Source organism: Phyllobates terribilis, unplaced genomic scaffold, assembly GCF_046119375.1.
Source record: "Phyllobates terribilis strain yellow unplaced genomic scaffold, ASM4611937v1 Scaffold_4__5_contigs__length_816908805, whole genome shotgun sequence".
Lineage (NCBI taxonomy): Eukaryota > Metazoa > Chordata > Amphibia > Anura > Dendrobatidae > Phyllobates > Phyllobates terribilis.
In genome coordinates this window covers 379,441,000-379,454,572 of record NW_027362764.1, presented here as the reverse complement: position 1 = coordinate 379,454,572, position 13,573 = coordinate 379,441,000, and the positions used below count along the sequence as shown (strand labels likewise).

The 13,573-nt window shown below is 44.6% G+C and overlaps 1 protein-coding gene across 4 annotated transcripts in view; it reads right to left on the bottom strand.

Annotated features, from left to right (window-relative positions):
• Positions 1-13,573, bottom strand: part of EPB41L4B (erythrocyte membrane protein band 4.1 like 4B) — a 1,171,543-nt gene that overhangs the window by 391,683 nt on the left and 766,287 nt on the right. For all 4 annotated transcript variants that reach the window (XM_073678479.1, XM_073678478.1, XM_073678481.1 and 1 more), the window contains one exon: positions 1,788-1,855. In XM_073678479.1, the coding sequence (XP_073534580.1) occupies positions 1,788-1,855 (68 nt within the window). The remainder of the gene's footprint in view (positions 1-1,787; positions 1,856-13,573) is intronic.

Genomic DNA, 13,573 nt, shown 5'->3' with positions numbered 1-13,573 from the left:
TCATTTTCACGGTCTATTGTTACAAAATACTGTAAATCACCTATGGGTTCAAATTGCTCACTACATCCCTAAATGAAAGATTTGGGTCTAAAAAGGAACATTTTCATTGAAAAAAATGTAATATTTCATATTCACAGACCAATATTATAAATTTCTGCGAAGCACTTGTGGGTTCAAGGTGCTCTTCACATGTCTAGGTGAATTCCTTGGGGGGTGTAGTTTCAAAAATGGGATCCCTTAAGAGGAATTCTACTGTTTTTGGAACTTCAGGGGTCTGCAAATCCGACATAGCATCCATAATCTTTTCCACCCAAATTTGTACTCCAAAAGTCTAATAACACTCCTTCCCTTCCAAGCTCTGTCATGTGCCTAAATATTAGTTTGAAACCACATATCTGGTATCAGCATACGCAGGACAAATTGCACAATAAATGCTGGTGTCCATTTTCTCCTACAATCTCTACATTTGGGGGCTAAAGGAAAATTTAATTTTTCATTTTTTCTTTCATTTTATGTTAAACCCTGTGAAATCCCTGAAGGGATAACAAACTTTCATAAATATCTTTTGTGGTGCCATCTTTAAAATGGGATCTTGTTTGAGTTTTTACAGACACAAAGGCCCCTCAAAGTTACTTCAAAAGTGAAGTGGTCCCAATGAAACAGATCTTGAAAATTTTCATTGAAAAAATAAAAAATTTGCTGCTAAACTCTTAAAGGGAACCCCTCATCTGAAAAAATGATTTTAACCTGCAGATATAGGGTTAACCTGTAGGTTAATAGCGTTGTGAACCTTCCAGGTGCCAGCACTTAGACCCTCGCTACCTCGAGAAAATGAACCTTATTCCTCAAGGCAGCGTTTGGGTTTCAGTCACATGGTTGGCACCCACCGCCGGGAAGAATAAACTTAATTTCCTCCCAGCAGCGAGGGTCTAAGGGCAGAGACACACTGCCATATTTCTCATGCGATGATGGCATCATAAACCTCGCACTGGCCGGCACCTCTCATGACCTGATCTTGACAGCTGCATAGAAATCCATCATGCTGTCATGCTCAGGTCAGGAGAGGTGCCGGCCAGTCCGCTCAGTGCGATGCCATTATCACCCAAGTTATACGGAAGTGTATATCTGCCCTAAGTGCGAGCATCAGGCAGGTTCACAACGCTCTTAACCTGCAGATTAACAACGTTTTTTTCAGGTGACAGGTTCCCTTTAAGTTTTCTAACAGCCTAGCAAAAAAAATGTTGATGTAAAGTAGATGAATGGAAAATATTAGAAATTAACTATTTTGTGTTATATGACTGCCTGTTTTAAGGGCATAAACATTCAAAGTTCACATATTGTGGAATTTTTCTACTGTTTCTTTGGTTTATTCCCTACCTATTTACTCCAATTTTTCCCTGCTTACCCCCCATGAACCTCCCTTCTTCCCTCACATCCCGCCTAATATTAAAAATGTCTCGTAAAATCTCAATAAAAATAATTTGTCGAATATTCTGAAATTTTAAACTTTTTCATCAAATTTTAAATATTTTCATATATAAATGCAAATTTTAGAATTCTAGTAAAGACTCCTGGATTTATTAGAGCCATTCTAACCAGTGTGATGGGGTGTCGTGTTCCTCGCCAGTCTGCATGGGTTGTTGTCAGTAAACCCCCTGCAGAGAGGAACAATGATATACAACCCCATCAGGTTCATAAAGACAGGCTGCTACAACCAGAAATTTGCAACATGCAGTAATATAAGCTCTATACTAAAATGCAAATGCAATAAGCAGGCAATAACAGACCTTACATTAGCGTCCTGAAGGCTTGGACTCTTATAAAAATCTGGCAGACAAGTCTCTTCTTGCCCAACCTAAAAGAAAAAGAAATATTTTTGAATATACGTGTGTTTATCACGGAGTTTTTCAGAAATACTAACAATGTTAATGATGACACAGGAAGGCAAAGATGTGTTAATTTCATGGTTTTGAAAAAATTATTGCCATAGAAAAATTAAAATCCATAAGGTCTCTCCAGTGAGGGGGCATTCATCCCTCCTCTCTCACGCAGAATCTCTGGATGGAGAAAGAGCTTACAATCTAAACCTTCTTTTGGTAGTTGGACCACATGTTGAATATATGGTGTAGTGAGGAATCATAGTTAATACTCAGGAAGCTCCAGCTTCAAACTTCTTTTGAAGCAGAGGACCCTGCAGTGCCAAGCAGGACATACATTGTGGGGAAGAGTCAGGAATACTAGGGTTTGTAGATTCAGAGGCAGAGAAAACCGGACATCTGAAACTAGTCGGTTCGGTGCTGTTGGGAAGTTTTGAGTATTGGGGTTTGTATAGATTCGATATTGATGGGACTTACATTTTCAACTTCAGAAATGATAGGGGAAGAATATGCATATTTTTTCAGAACTATAAGGCATGTCTATAAACCCCAAATCAATAGTGATAGATTGCTGACAACTGCCATGCCATGTTTCCTATCTATGAAAAGGTAAAATCCTGATAAAAAATATGCCGGCAATATTGAATGCCTGTGATCGTCAGGAATAAAGATATTGTGCATGTTGGGAATATAATAATTTTCTGAAACTGATGTCACATCCCATGACCAGCCGTGTTATGAGTCATCAAGGGGAGGTGTGTGAGTGTAACTTAGGTGCTGATAAAAAGACAAGGCAAATTATGATCTGTGTTCAATGCTAAGGCAGATACACATCAGTGTAGGCTTGATCCACATTAACTAGACATTTTTCAATCAGATTGCTTCCATCCGCTAAGCTGAGCCATCTTTGTGGCCAGCGTATAGTATATTTATTTTGTTAAAGGGAACCTGTCACATCCTAGCTGCCCTCTAGACTGCCCCATAGCGTTGTTAGTGATGCAATGTGCATCACTAACAAGCTGTTTTCATGAAAGAATATTAAAAAATAAAAAATAAATATATACTTACCTTCTGATGGCCCCCGGAGTCCTTGTCTCTGCTTGCCGGCAGCTTGTGGCAGATTTAAGGGCCTGCCAACGTCAGCGGTCGTGTGACCCATCACGTCAGCACAGGTCCTTTAGTCTACTGCGAGCTGCCAGCAAGCCAAGACAAGCACACCGGGGGCCATCAGAAGGTAAGTATAATATTTAGTTTTTATTTTATTCTTTTTTTTACAGGTTCTATGGTACCCGGGTCTGGAGGAGAGTTCTCCCCTTCTCCAAACCCGGGTACCATCCGCATATTGAAACGCAAGGATTCCGCATGTACAGATGTGGATTCCATGCGTTCCAATGCAAGTCAATGGTGGGGAAAACGCAGCGCGATCCAGCCTGTCATCTCGATGTAGCGGAGCTGGAGCTGTCCTGGGAAACATCAAAAGGTAAGGATGATGTTGGTTTATTATTTTACTTTTATTGCAGAAGACATTGGCTTCAGCTGGAATGGGCATGATGGTAGGTATGGTTTAATTTAGAACAATAAAGAATTGTGTGTTTATTTCAATTAAAGGACTTTATTCTGGGTGTTGTGTTTTTTTTTAAATACTTTACTAGAAATTCATGGCGGTCATGTCTAATATTGGCGTGACCCCATGAATTTCGGGCTTAGGGCCAGCTGATAATTAGAGATGAGCGTTGTTCTACTCGAACTGTTCGCCAATCTCAAATTCGAGCTGTTTTGGGCGGTGTTCGAGCCGTTCGGCGAACACGAACGATTTGAGAAAAATTCGGCTCTTCGAGGTTATGTTCGATAACTGTTCGTGCACCAAAATCATAACTGGATTTTTTCTCAGTAATGATGAAAATTAATGTTAATACGCAGTTTGAGTGTACAGCGGGGTGGGGGGAGGGGCAGGGGATGGATCTCTGCAGGAATAATGAAGATCTCCATTTTTTTTTCTCTTTCCCGCATTTACAGTGGGGAGGTGCAATCTGTCAGCCTATCAGCAGCGCACACACGGAGCGAAGTGCTTTTTTTCACACAAGCAAGGGCATGTGTGATTGGCAGTGTATGTCACATGTCCTTGCCCTATAAGACCAAGCCATTTTCCCCGTCGCCACCATTTTCTCACTGCTGCAGCTGCGTGTTAGACGGCACCGCTGTTGCTGTGTGCGCTATACCTTGTTAATTTCAAGCCAATTTTCGCACAAATCTACAGATAGCTTGGGAGTAGGGAATAGTTGTGATTGCAGTCCTTTTAAGGACTAGGTTACAGGATTTCCTACGACTTTTATCAGGCAGGTCTGTGCTCTTAAATAGATAGGTTGTGGGAGTAAAGACTAATTGTAATTGGAGTCCTTTTCAGGACTAGGTTACATCAGTTCCTATCAGTTTTTGCCAGGCAGGTCTGTGCCAGTGCTGTGCAAGTTTTTTTCACAGCATTTGGCTGAATCTAGCAAAGCTAATCCTTTTTGGCCTATTGCAGAGTGTGTTAGTCAGTGGAGTAGCCTATCTGTGTTGCAAGATATACCACCTGTGTATAGAATACCAATTTTTTTACTGCACCTAGTGAAGTAAAATCTTTTGGGCATAGCATCATTCTATTAGTCCATCTATACTGACCTCCATCAGGTTGCAAATTGAATATAATTTTTTTCTGCATCTAGCTCTGAAAAAATATTTGGCCTTCTAGCAGTGTGTGGGACTTTCTCTATTAGTCCATCTATACTGACCTCCATCAGGTTGCAAACTGAATATATTTTTTTCTGCATCTACCTCTGAAAAAATATTGGGCTTCTAGCTGTGTGTGGGACTTGTTCTATTAATCCATCTATACAGACCTCTATCAGGTTGCAAACTGAATATAATTTTTTTCTGCATCTACCTCTGAAAAAATATTTGGGCTTCTAGCTGTGTGTGGGACTTGTTCTATTACTCCATCTATACTGACCTCCATCAGGTTGCAAATTGAATATAATTTTTTTCTGCATCTAGCTCTGAAAAAATATTGGGCTTCTAGCTGTGTGTGGGACTTGTTGTATTAGTCCATCTATACTGACCTCCACCAGGTTGCAAACTGAATATATTTTTTTCTGCATCTACCTCTGAAAAAATATTGGGCTTCTAGCTGTGTGTGGGACTTGTTCTATTAATCCATCTATACAGACCTCCATCAGGTTGCAAACTGAATATAATTTTTTTCTGCATCTAGCTCTGAAAAAATATTTGGCCTTCTAGCAGTGTGTGGGACTTTCTCTATTAGTCCATCTATACTGACCTCCATCAGGTTGCAAATTAAAAATAATTTTTATCTGCATCTAGCTCTGAAAAAATATTTGGGCTTCTAGCTGTGTGTGGGACTTGTTCTATTACTCCATCTATACTGACCTCCATCAGGTTGCAAATTGAATATAATTTTTTTCTGCATCTAGCTCTGAAAAAATATTGGGCTTCTAGCTGTGTGTGGGACTTGTTGTATTAGTCCATCTATACTGACCTCCATCAGGTTGCAAACTGAATATATTTTTTTCTGCATCTACCTCTGAAAAAATATTGGGCTTCTAGCTGTGTGTGGGACTTGTTCTATTAATCCATCTATACAGACCTCCATCAGGTTGCAAACTGAATATAATTTTTTTCTGCATCTAGCTCAGAAAAAATATTTGGCCTTCTAGCAGTGTGTGGGATTTGTTCTATTAGTCCACCTATACTGACCTCCATCAGGTTGCAAATTCAAAATAATTTTTTGTCTGCATCTAGCTCTGAAAAAATATTTGGCCTTCTAGCAGTGTGTGGGACTTTCTCTATTAGTCCATCTATACTGACCTCCATCAGGTTGCAAACTGAATATAATTTTTTTCTGCATCTAGCTCTGAAAAAATATTTGGCCTTCTAGCAGTGTGTGGGACTTTCTCTATTAGTCCATCTATACTGACCTCCATCAGGTTGCAAATTAAAAATAATTTTTATCTGCATCTAGCTCTGAAAAAATATTTGGGCTTCTAGCTGTGTGTGGGACTTGTTCTATTACTCCATCTATACTGACCTCCATCAGGTTGCAAATTGAATATAATTTTTTTCTGCATCTAGCTCTGAAAAAATATTGGGCTTCTAGCTGTGTGTGGGACTTGTTGTATTAGTCCATCTATACTGACCTCCATCAGGTTGCAAACTGAATATATTTTTTTCTGCATCTACCTCTGAAAAAATATTGGGCTTCTAGCTGTGTGTGGGACTTGTTCTATTAATCCATCTATACAGACCTCCATCAGGTTGCAAACTGAATATAATTTTTTTCTGCATCTAGCTCTGAAAAAATATTTGGCCTTCTAGCAGTGTGTGGGACTTGTTCTATTAGTCCACCTATACTGACCTCCATCAGGTTGCAAATTCAAAATAATTTTTTGTCTGCATCTAGCTCTGAAAAAATATTTGGCCTTCTAGCAGTGTGTGGGACTTTCTCTATTAGTCCATCTATACTGACCTCCATCAGGTTGCAAACTGAATATTTTTTTTTCTGCATCTACCTCTGAAAAAATATTTGGGCTTCTAGCTGTGTGTGGGACTTGTTCTATTAGTCCATCTATACTGACCTCCATCAGGTTGCAAATTGAATATAATTTTTTTCTGCATCTAACCCAGCCAATAGTTTTGGCCTAATACCACTGTTTGGCCACTCAGCTCTGCTCGGTTCCCATCCATTGTTTTTGTGCAAACAACTCCAGAGTTGTGAATTAGTTAACCACCAAAATGAGTGGAAAAAGGCCTGCTGCTGGTGGAAAGGGGAATAGGCGTGTTGGGAAGGGGAAAAAAGGTTGTGTCCGTGGGGTAGGTGTTAAAGCAACAATAATATCTGCAGAAGAAAGACCATCTTCCAGCCAAACTAAAATGTCTACTTCTTTTAGCGGACAATGTGATAAGATCCCTTTCTTACGGCCACGCCAATCGCTACAAATTCCAGATGAGGCACAAAAACAGCAGGTGCTTCAACGGATATCAAGTGCTCCTTTAAGTGGGCTCTCCTCCACATCAACTTCAACATCACAAATACTCCAGTCCTCAAAGGTGTCACCCCAATCGCACTTGCTTCCTCACAGCTCCCAAATCTCCAGCTGCCCGTCTGAGTATGAGGTAGAACAGATTGTTGAGTCTGCAGAGCTGTTTACTCATACGATAGCCTGGGAATCAGAGGTCGACTCCAGCGCTTCTGTGAATCCAGACGAGGAAATGATCTGCACTGATGCCCAGAATCTTTATGAGTCGGATCCAGGACCAGACGCAGAAGGTTCTGACCATAATGTAGACCCCCATTCCCAAACTGTAACTCCTGTTGGTGGAGACAATGAGGAAGACGATGATGAGACTCAAATACCTGATTGGAGCGACAACTTTAGTTTTTTGTCAGGGCGGGAACAGGTTGGCTCTGAGGACGACGGGTGTGATAACGCACAGGGTGATGATGATGAGGTTGGAGATCCCACTTACTGTCAACCCACAGTCAGCCAAGAGATGAGGTCAGCAGAGGAGGTGGAGGAAGATGCTAGTGACGACGAGGTTAGGTTGCGCCTTCCTGGACAGAGACGTAGTACTGGAAGCACGTCAACAACTGCATCCTCAAACACAACTCTGCCTCTCACCACAAGTCGTGGTGGCTCTTCAGGTCGCATGGGTGCTAAGACTTGCATAGCCTGGGCATTTTTTCAGATCGATAAAGATGACCCAACTCGTGTTATCTGTAACATTTGTCAGCAAAAGCTAAGTAGAGGCCAAAAAATACATAGTTTGAGTACTTCATGCATGACCCGGCACATGGACATGAAGCATAAGTTGCAGTGGGAAGCTCAGTGTGCTACAATGCGGCCTAGCCGGCCGGGCCAACCACCGTCTGCCATATCTTGTGCATCCACGGCCTCTTCATCCTCTGTGACTGGGGGGACAGCAGTCACACCTGTTTTGGGGCGCAGACCTGCCACCTCTTTACCCGCAACAGCCAGCGTGATTGGCAGGTCATCATTTTCTTTGGAGGTGGTAACACCAGCTGGTGTTGAGCGCTGTCCAACATCGATAGCACCACCTTTGGATCAAGGCAACCTAACATGTCCGCCTGCATCTTCCTCACAGACCGGCAGTTTGCCGGGGACACCCTTATCAACCCCGTCTAAGCACAATAGCCAGCCCTCGGTCCCTCAGGTGTGGACAAGTAAAAGACCATTTCCTCCTAGCCATGAGAAAGCTAAGAGGTTGAATTTCACCATCTGCAAGCTCTTGGCTACAGAAATGCTGCCTTTCCGCCTGGTGGACACAGAGGATTTTCGAGACCTTATGTCCGTCGCAGTGCCCCAGTACCAGATGCCCAGTCGGCACTACTTCTCAAAGAAAGGTGTGCCTGTGCTCCACCAGCATGTCGCACACAACATCACCGCTTCTTTGAGAAACTCTGTGTGTGACAGGGTGCATTTCACCACAGACACTTGGACGAGTAGGCATGGACAGGGGCGTTACATGTCGCTGACTGGGCACTGGGTAACTATGGTGACAGCAGGACAAGGGGCTGCTGTCCAAGTCTTGCCGTCCCCACGAGTTGTGCGTCAATCCTCTTTCTGTCAAAGTTCCTCCACTGCTTCTGCCTCCTCAACCTCCTCTCGGTCTTCCACCTGCACCCAAAGCCTGTCTGGTCATGCCACAAGCTTTCTAACTGCGCAGAAGGGATCCTGCACACCTCCTTACTATGCTGGCAGTAGGGCTCAACGTCATCAGGCGGTTTTTACTTTGAAATGTCTGGGAAATGTGAGTCACACAGCTGAGGAGTTGTGGTCAGCTCTGGAGAACCAATTTCATGAATGGTTGTCTCCACTGGACCTGAAACCAGGGAAGGCCGTGTGCGACAATGCTGCAAACCTGGGTGCGGCCCTTCGCCGGGGCAATGTCACACACGTGCCTTGTATGGCTCACGTGTTGAACCTGGTTGTCCAGCAATTTTTAGCCCACTATCCCAGACTAGATGGCCTTCTGCAGAGGGCACGGTCGCTGTGTGCTCACTTCCGCCGTTCGCATCCCGCAGCTCAGCGACTTACATCTCTACAGAAGTCGTTGGCCTGCCACTTCACCGGCTAAAATGCGATGTGCCTACCCGGTGGAATTCAACTCTGCACATGTTGCAGCGACTGTGGCAGCACCGACAAGCCCTGGTGCAATACGTTCTGACATATAGCCTGGGCCAACGAGACCCAGAGGTGGGGCAAATCACGCTGGAGGAGTGGTCTCAGATCAGGGACCTATGCACCCTTCTGCACAGTTTTGAAATGGCGACGAAGATGTTTAGTGCTGACGATGCCATTATCAGCATGACTATTCCGGTGATTTACATGCTGGAGCACATGTTAAACAGAATTCGGAGTCAGGTGGTGGCACAAGAGGAGGTGGAGGAAGTAGAGGAGGAGGAGTTGTATGCGGAAGGGCTAACATCTGCAAGGTCCAGATGGTCGGCAGCACCAAGGCGGCAGGCATGTGAGGGTGGGGGAGATGGTTTTACCAGGGCGCATAGTAGCAGCCAAACTAGTGAGGAAGGTGCAGGAGCCCAGGAAGAAGTGGAGGACGAACTGATGGAAGACTCATCAGATGAGGGAGACCTTGATCACATTTCTGTTGTGCGAGGTTGGGGGGAGAGGACAGAGGAAGGAAGCATGATTGTTACCTCGCCACCAACACAACAGGGACTTGGTGCTCCTGGATGCGCAACACACATGAGTGCCTTCTTGCTGCACTACCTGCAACATGACCCTTGAATTGGGAGAATTAGAAATAATCCTGACTACTGGGTTGCCACACTGTTAGATCCCCAGTACAAAAGTAAATTTGCAGAAATTATTCCTGCCATAGAAAGGGATGCACACATGCAGGAGTATCAGCAGAGACTGTTGCAGAATCTTACATGTGCTTTTCCACAAAATACCAGTGGTGCACGTCGTGAATCTCACAGTTCCAACTTGCCAACCGTGGGACCGTCAAGTGTTCAGCACTCAAACCATAACAGAACCACAGTATCTGCTGGTAACATCAATTTTGCGCAATCATTTCACCACTTTTTTAGCCCATCCTTTGCAAGGCCACAGGAGACAAGAAGTCTGACACATAGTCAACACCTAGAGACGATGGTACAGGAGTATCTCCAAGTAAACATTGAAGCCATGTCTGTGTCACTGGACCCTTGCTCTTTTTGGGCTTCCAATCTGGATAAATGGCCGGAGCTAGCCACTTACGCCTTGGAGATCTTGTCATGCCCCGCAGCCAGCGTTCTGTCTGAACGTGTGTTCAGCGCTGCTGGTGGTGTGCTGACAGATAAGCGCACGCGGCTCTCCACTGATAATGTAGACAGACTCACGTTCATAAAGATGAACAAATCATGGATCCGAAACGACTTTTCTACCCCTGTGTCATCCTGGGGAGAGTAAAAGATGGATGATTGGTTAAAATCACCCTACCAACCGTTTTAAGCTTTCAAATTACTAATCATGTTTATCTGTATCTTGGCTGGAAAATAGTTTGGGCTTTATAGCAGTGTGCAGCACTGATTCTATTAGGCCATCTATAATAAGCTCCACCAGATTTAAAATTACTAATCATGTTTATCTGTATCTTGGCTTGAAAATAGTTTGGACTTTGTAGCAGTGTGCAGCACTGATCCTATTAGGCCATCTATACTAAGCTCCACCAGATTTAAAATTAATAATAATTTTTAGCTGCATCTAGCCCGGAAAATAATTTTGGGGCTCCGAGATGCGCAAGACACATAAGTGCCTTCTTGCTGCACTACCTGCAACATGACCATCATATTGTCAGAATTCGAAGTAATCATGACTACTGGGTTGCCACACTCTTAGATCCGCCAAACTTTTCGATCAACCTTTTCATTTTAATAAAGACCAAAAAATGGTCATTTTTGAAATTATAAGCATTAGCAGGTTATTAGAAACTGAAATCAAACAGTTTTCAACTCAAAACTTTATTCTAGGTGATGTTACATTTTCACATAGGACCCCTTGTTCGAAAGGAGCTTCTGAACTCTCTCGTCCATTGAATTTGTCAGGTTTTGGATGGTTTCTGCTTCAATTGTTTTGTATGAGGACAGAATACCCTCCCAGAGCTGTTGCTTAGATGTGAACTGCCTCCCGCCATCATAGACACTCCTTTTGATGATGCTCCAGAGGTTCTGAATGGGGTAGAGGTCAGGGGAGCATGGGGGTCACACCATAAGTTTGTCCTCTTTTATGCCCATATCAGCCAGAGATGCAGATGTTTTATGTGCAGCATGAGATGGTGCATTATCATGCAAAAAAATGATCTTGCTGTGAAATACACGGTTCTTCTTCTTGAACCATGGCAGGAAGTGCTGTTTGAGAAAATCCACATACATTATGGAGTTCATCTTTAGCGCCTTCAGGGATCCTAAAGGGGCCGACAATCTCTTTCCCCATGATTCCAGCCCAAAACATTACTCCACCTCCTTCTTGTTGGCGCTGTAGCCGTGTTTGCGTGGGGTGTCCATCAACCAGCCATCCTCCACTCCATCCATCTGGACCATCGAGCGCTGCACGGCACTCATCCATGAACAAAACAGTTTTGAAATCAGTCTTCATGTAATGTTTGGCCCACTGGAGCCGTTTCTGCTTGTGTGAAGTGGATAGAGGAGGTCGACAGGATGGCGTATGCACAGCTGCAAACCTCTGAAGGACCCTGCATCTTGTTGTTCGGGGGACGTTGGAGGCACCAGCAGCTTCAAAAACTTGTCTGCTGCTATGACAAGGCTTTTTTGCCGCTGCTCTTTTAACCTGACGTAATTGCCTGTAGGAAAGAGTCCTCAATTTGCCCTTATCAGCACGCACACGTGTGTACTGTGAATCAGCTACATACTTCTTGATTGCCAAGACACTTTATCCTGATCATCGCACAATGTTGATTGTAGTCATGCCTTGACCTAAACACTCCACAATTTGTTGCTTCTCAGCAGCCGACACATCCTTTTTCTTTCCCATTTTGGCAGAAAATGTAGGCTGCTTAATAATGTGAGACAGCCTTCTTAAGTAGTCTTGCCTTTCATTGGACACACCTGCCAAACTAATTAGCACAGGTGTCTGCAATTGCTTACAGTGATATAAAGAGCCCTGACACACATCACCATCAATGAGTTTAACTGACAAACAAACAAATTCTTCCCTTATCACTCCTAAACACTTTTTGCATAATAATTTGGAACACAGTGTACATGTGCTTTTCCACAAAACACCAGTGGTTCACGTAGTGAATCTTACAGTTCTAACTTGCCAACCGTGGTCTGTATGGAGTTGTTCAATAAAGGGCCCAAAATTAAGATAACATAGATGGGAGAGGTCTCTATGAATAGGAATCCCTAAGTATTTGATACCCTGTGAGGGCCAGGCAAAGGGAAAGTTGGACTGGATGGAATCCTATATGGATTTGGGGAGGGAGACATCGAGGGCCTCAGACTTCGCTGCATTGATTTTAAAATTTGACCATGTAACAAAGTGATCTATTTCAGCTATAACAGCATGGATGGATATATGTGATTGAGTGATATATACTAGGACATCATCAGCAAATAGAGAGCACTTGTACTCGGTGCCTCCCACCTCAATCCACCTAATATTGGGTTATGGCGAATTGATGAGAGCAGGTGCTCCGTCACTAGGATGTATAAGAGAGGGGACAGAGAACACCCCTGCCTTGTCCCATTGGTGATTGTGAAAGGTGATGAAAATGTTCTGACGCGCCCCCTGGGCCTTGGGACACCCGGAGCCGGACCCTTTTTGGTGGATGCTGGTGGTTGTAGTCTCCGTGGCGGCGACCTGATTCCGTGGCTCAGGGCGGTCAAACCAGTGGCGGAACTATTTATGTGGTTTTGATGTTTAAATGTCCGACTACGCCACCCGTGGATTGCGGTCAGAGTGAACCGCCGCTCCAGGGCAGACCGCTGAGGCTGGTGTTGTGGGTGCAGCAGAGCGTAGCATAACTCCCCACGGGAGGAGTATAGCCTCAGGGCAGTGTATGCGGAGGATGGGGGTGATGGTGCAGGGCAGCAGCAGTAACGACACGGAGTCAGTGATGCAGTCCAGGGCCTTTACTCACAGTTCTTATTATCCAGACCACGTCTGCAGGTAACGGCTGCCCACGTCGTACTGTGCTCACCAGGTGAGGGGCTCAGACAACTCCCAGATAACTTTGGAGCGCTTCACAGGACCCCCTTTGTGTGTCCTTTGTCTGGCCTTTCTTACCAACCCTTCTGTCCGGCTGCCTCGGGCCTCCTCTTGGTAAACTTGGCGCCGGTTTCCCTGACCCTATGTGGTGCCTTCCTAGCGGGTTTAGCGAGGGGCTGCGCCACATAAAATGTCACAGCCTCCGGTTTCTAGCTGAGGGTCGTTTCCTGCCTCCACTAGTTTCGGGGACCGGTCTCCCCCTTTGGCCTGACCCCTCCACGCAGGTGGATTCGGGCGTGCGGTGGCGACTCGCCCGTCCGCACCCCTGGGATCCCTTCATTCCTCGTTCCTGGAGCCTTCTCCGCTCCTCTTCCTTCCTTCTCCCTCTTCCAGGCCTGGGCCTCTGTTACTAGGCCCGCCTCCGGAGCAGAGCTCATGCAGAGCCCC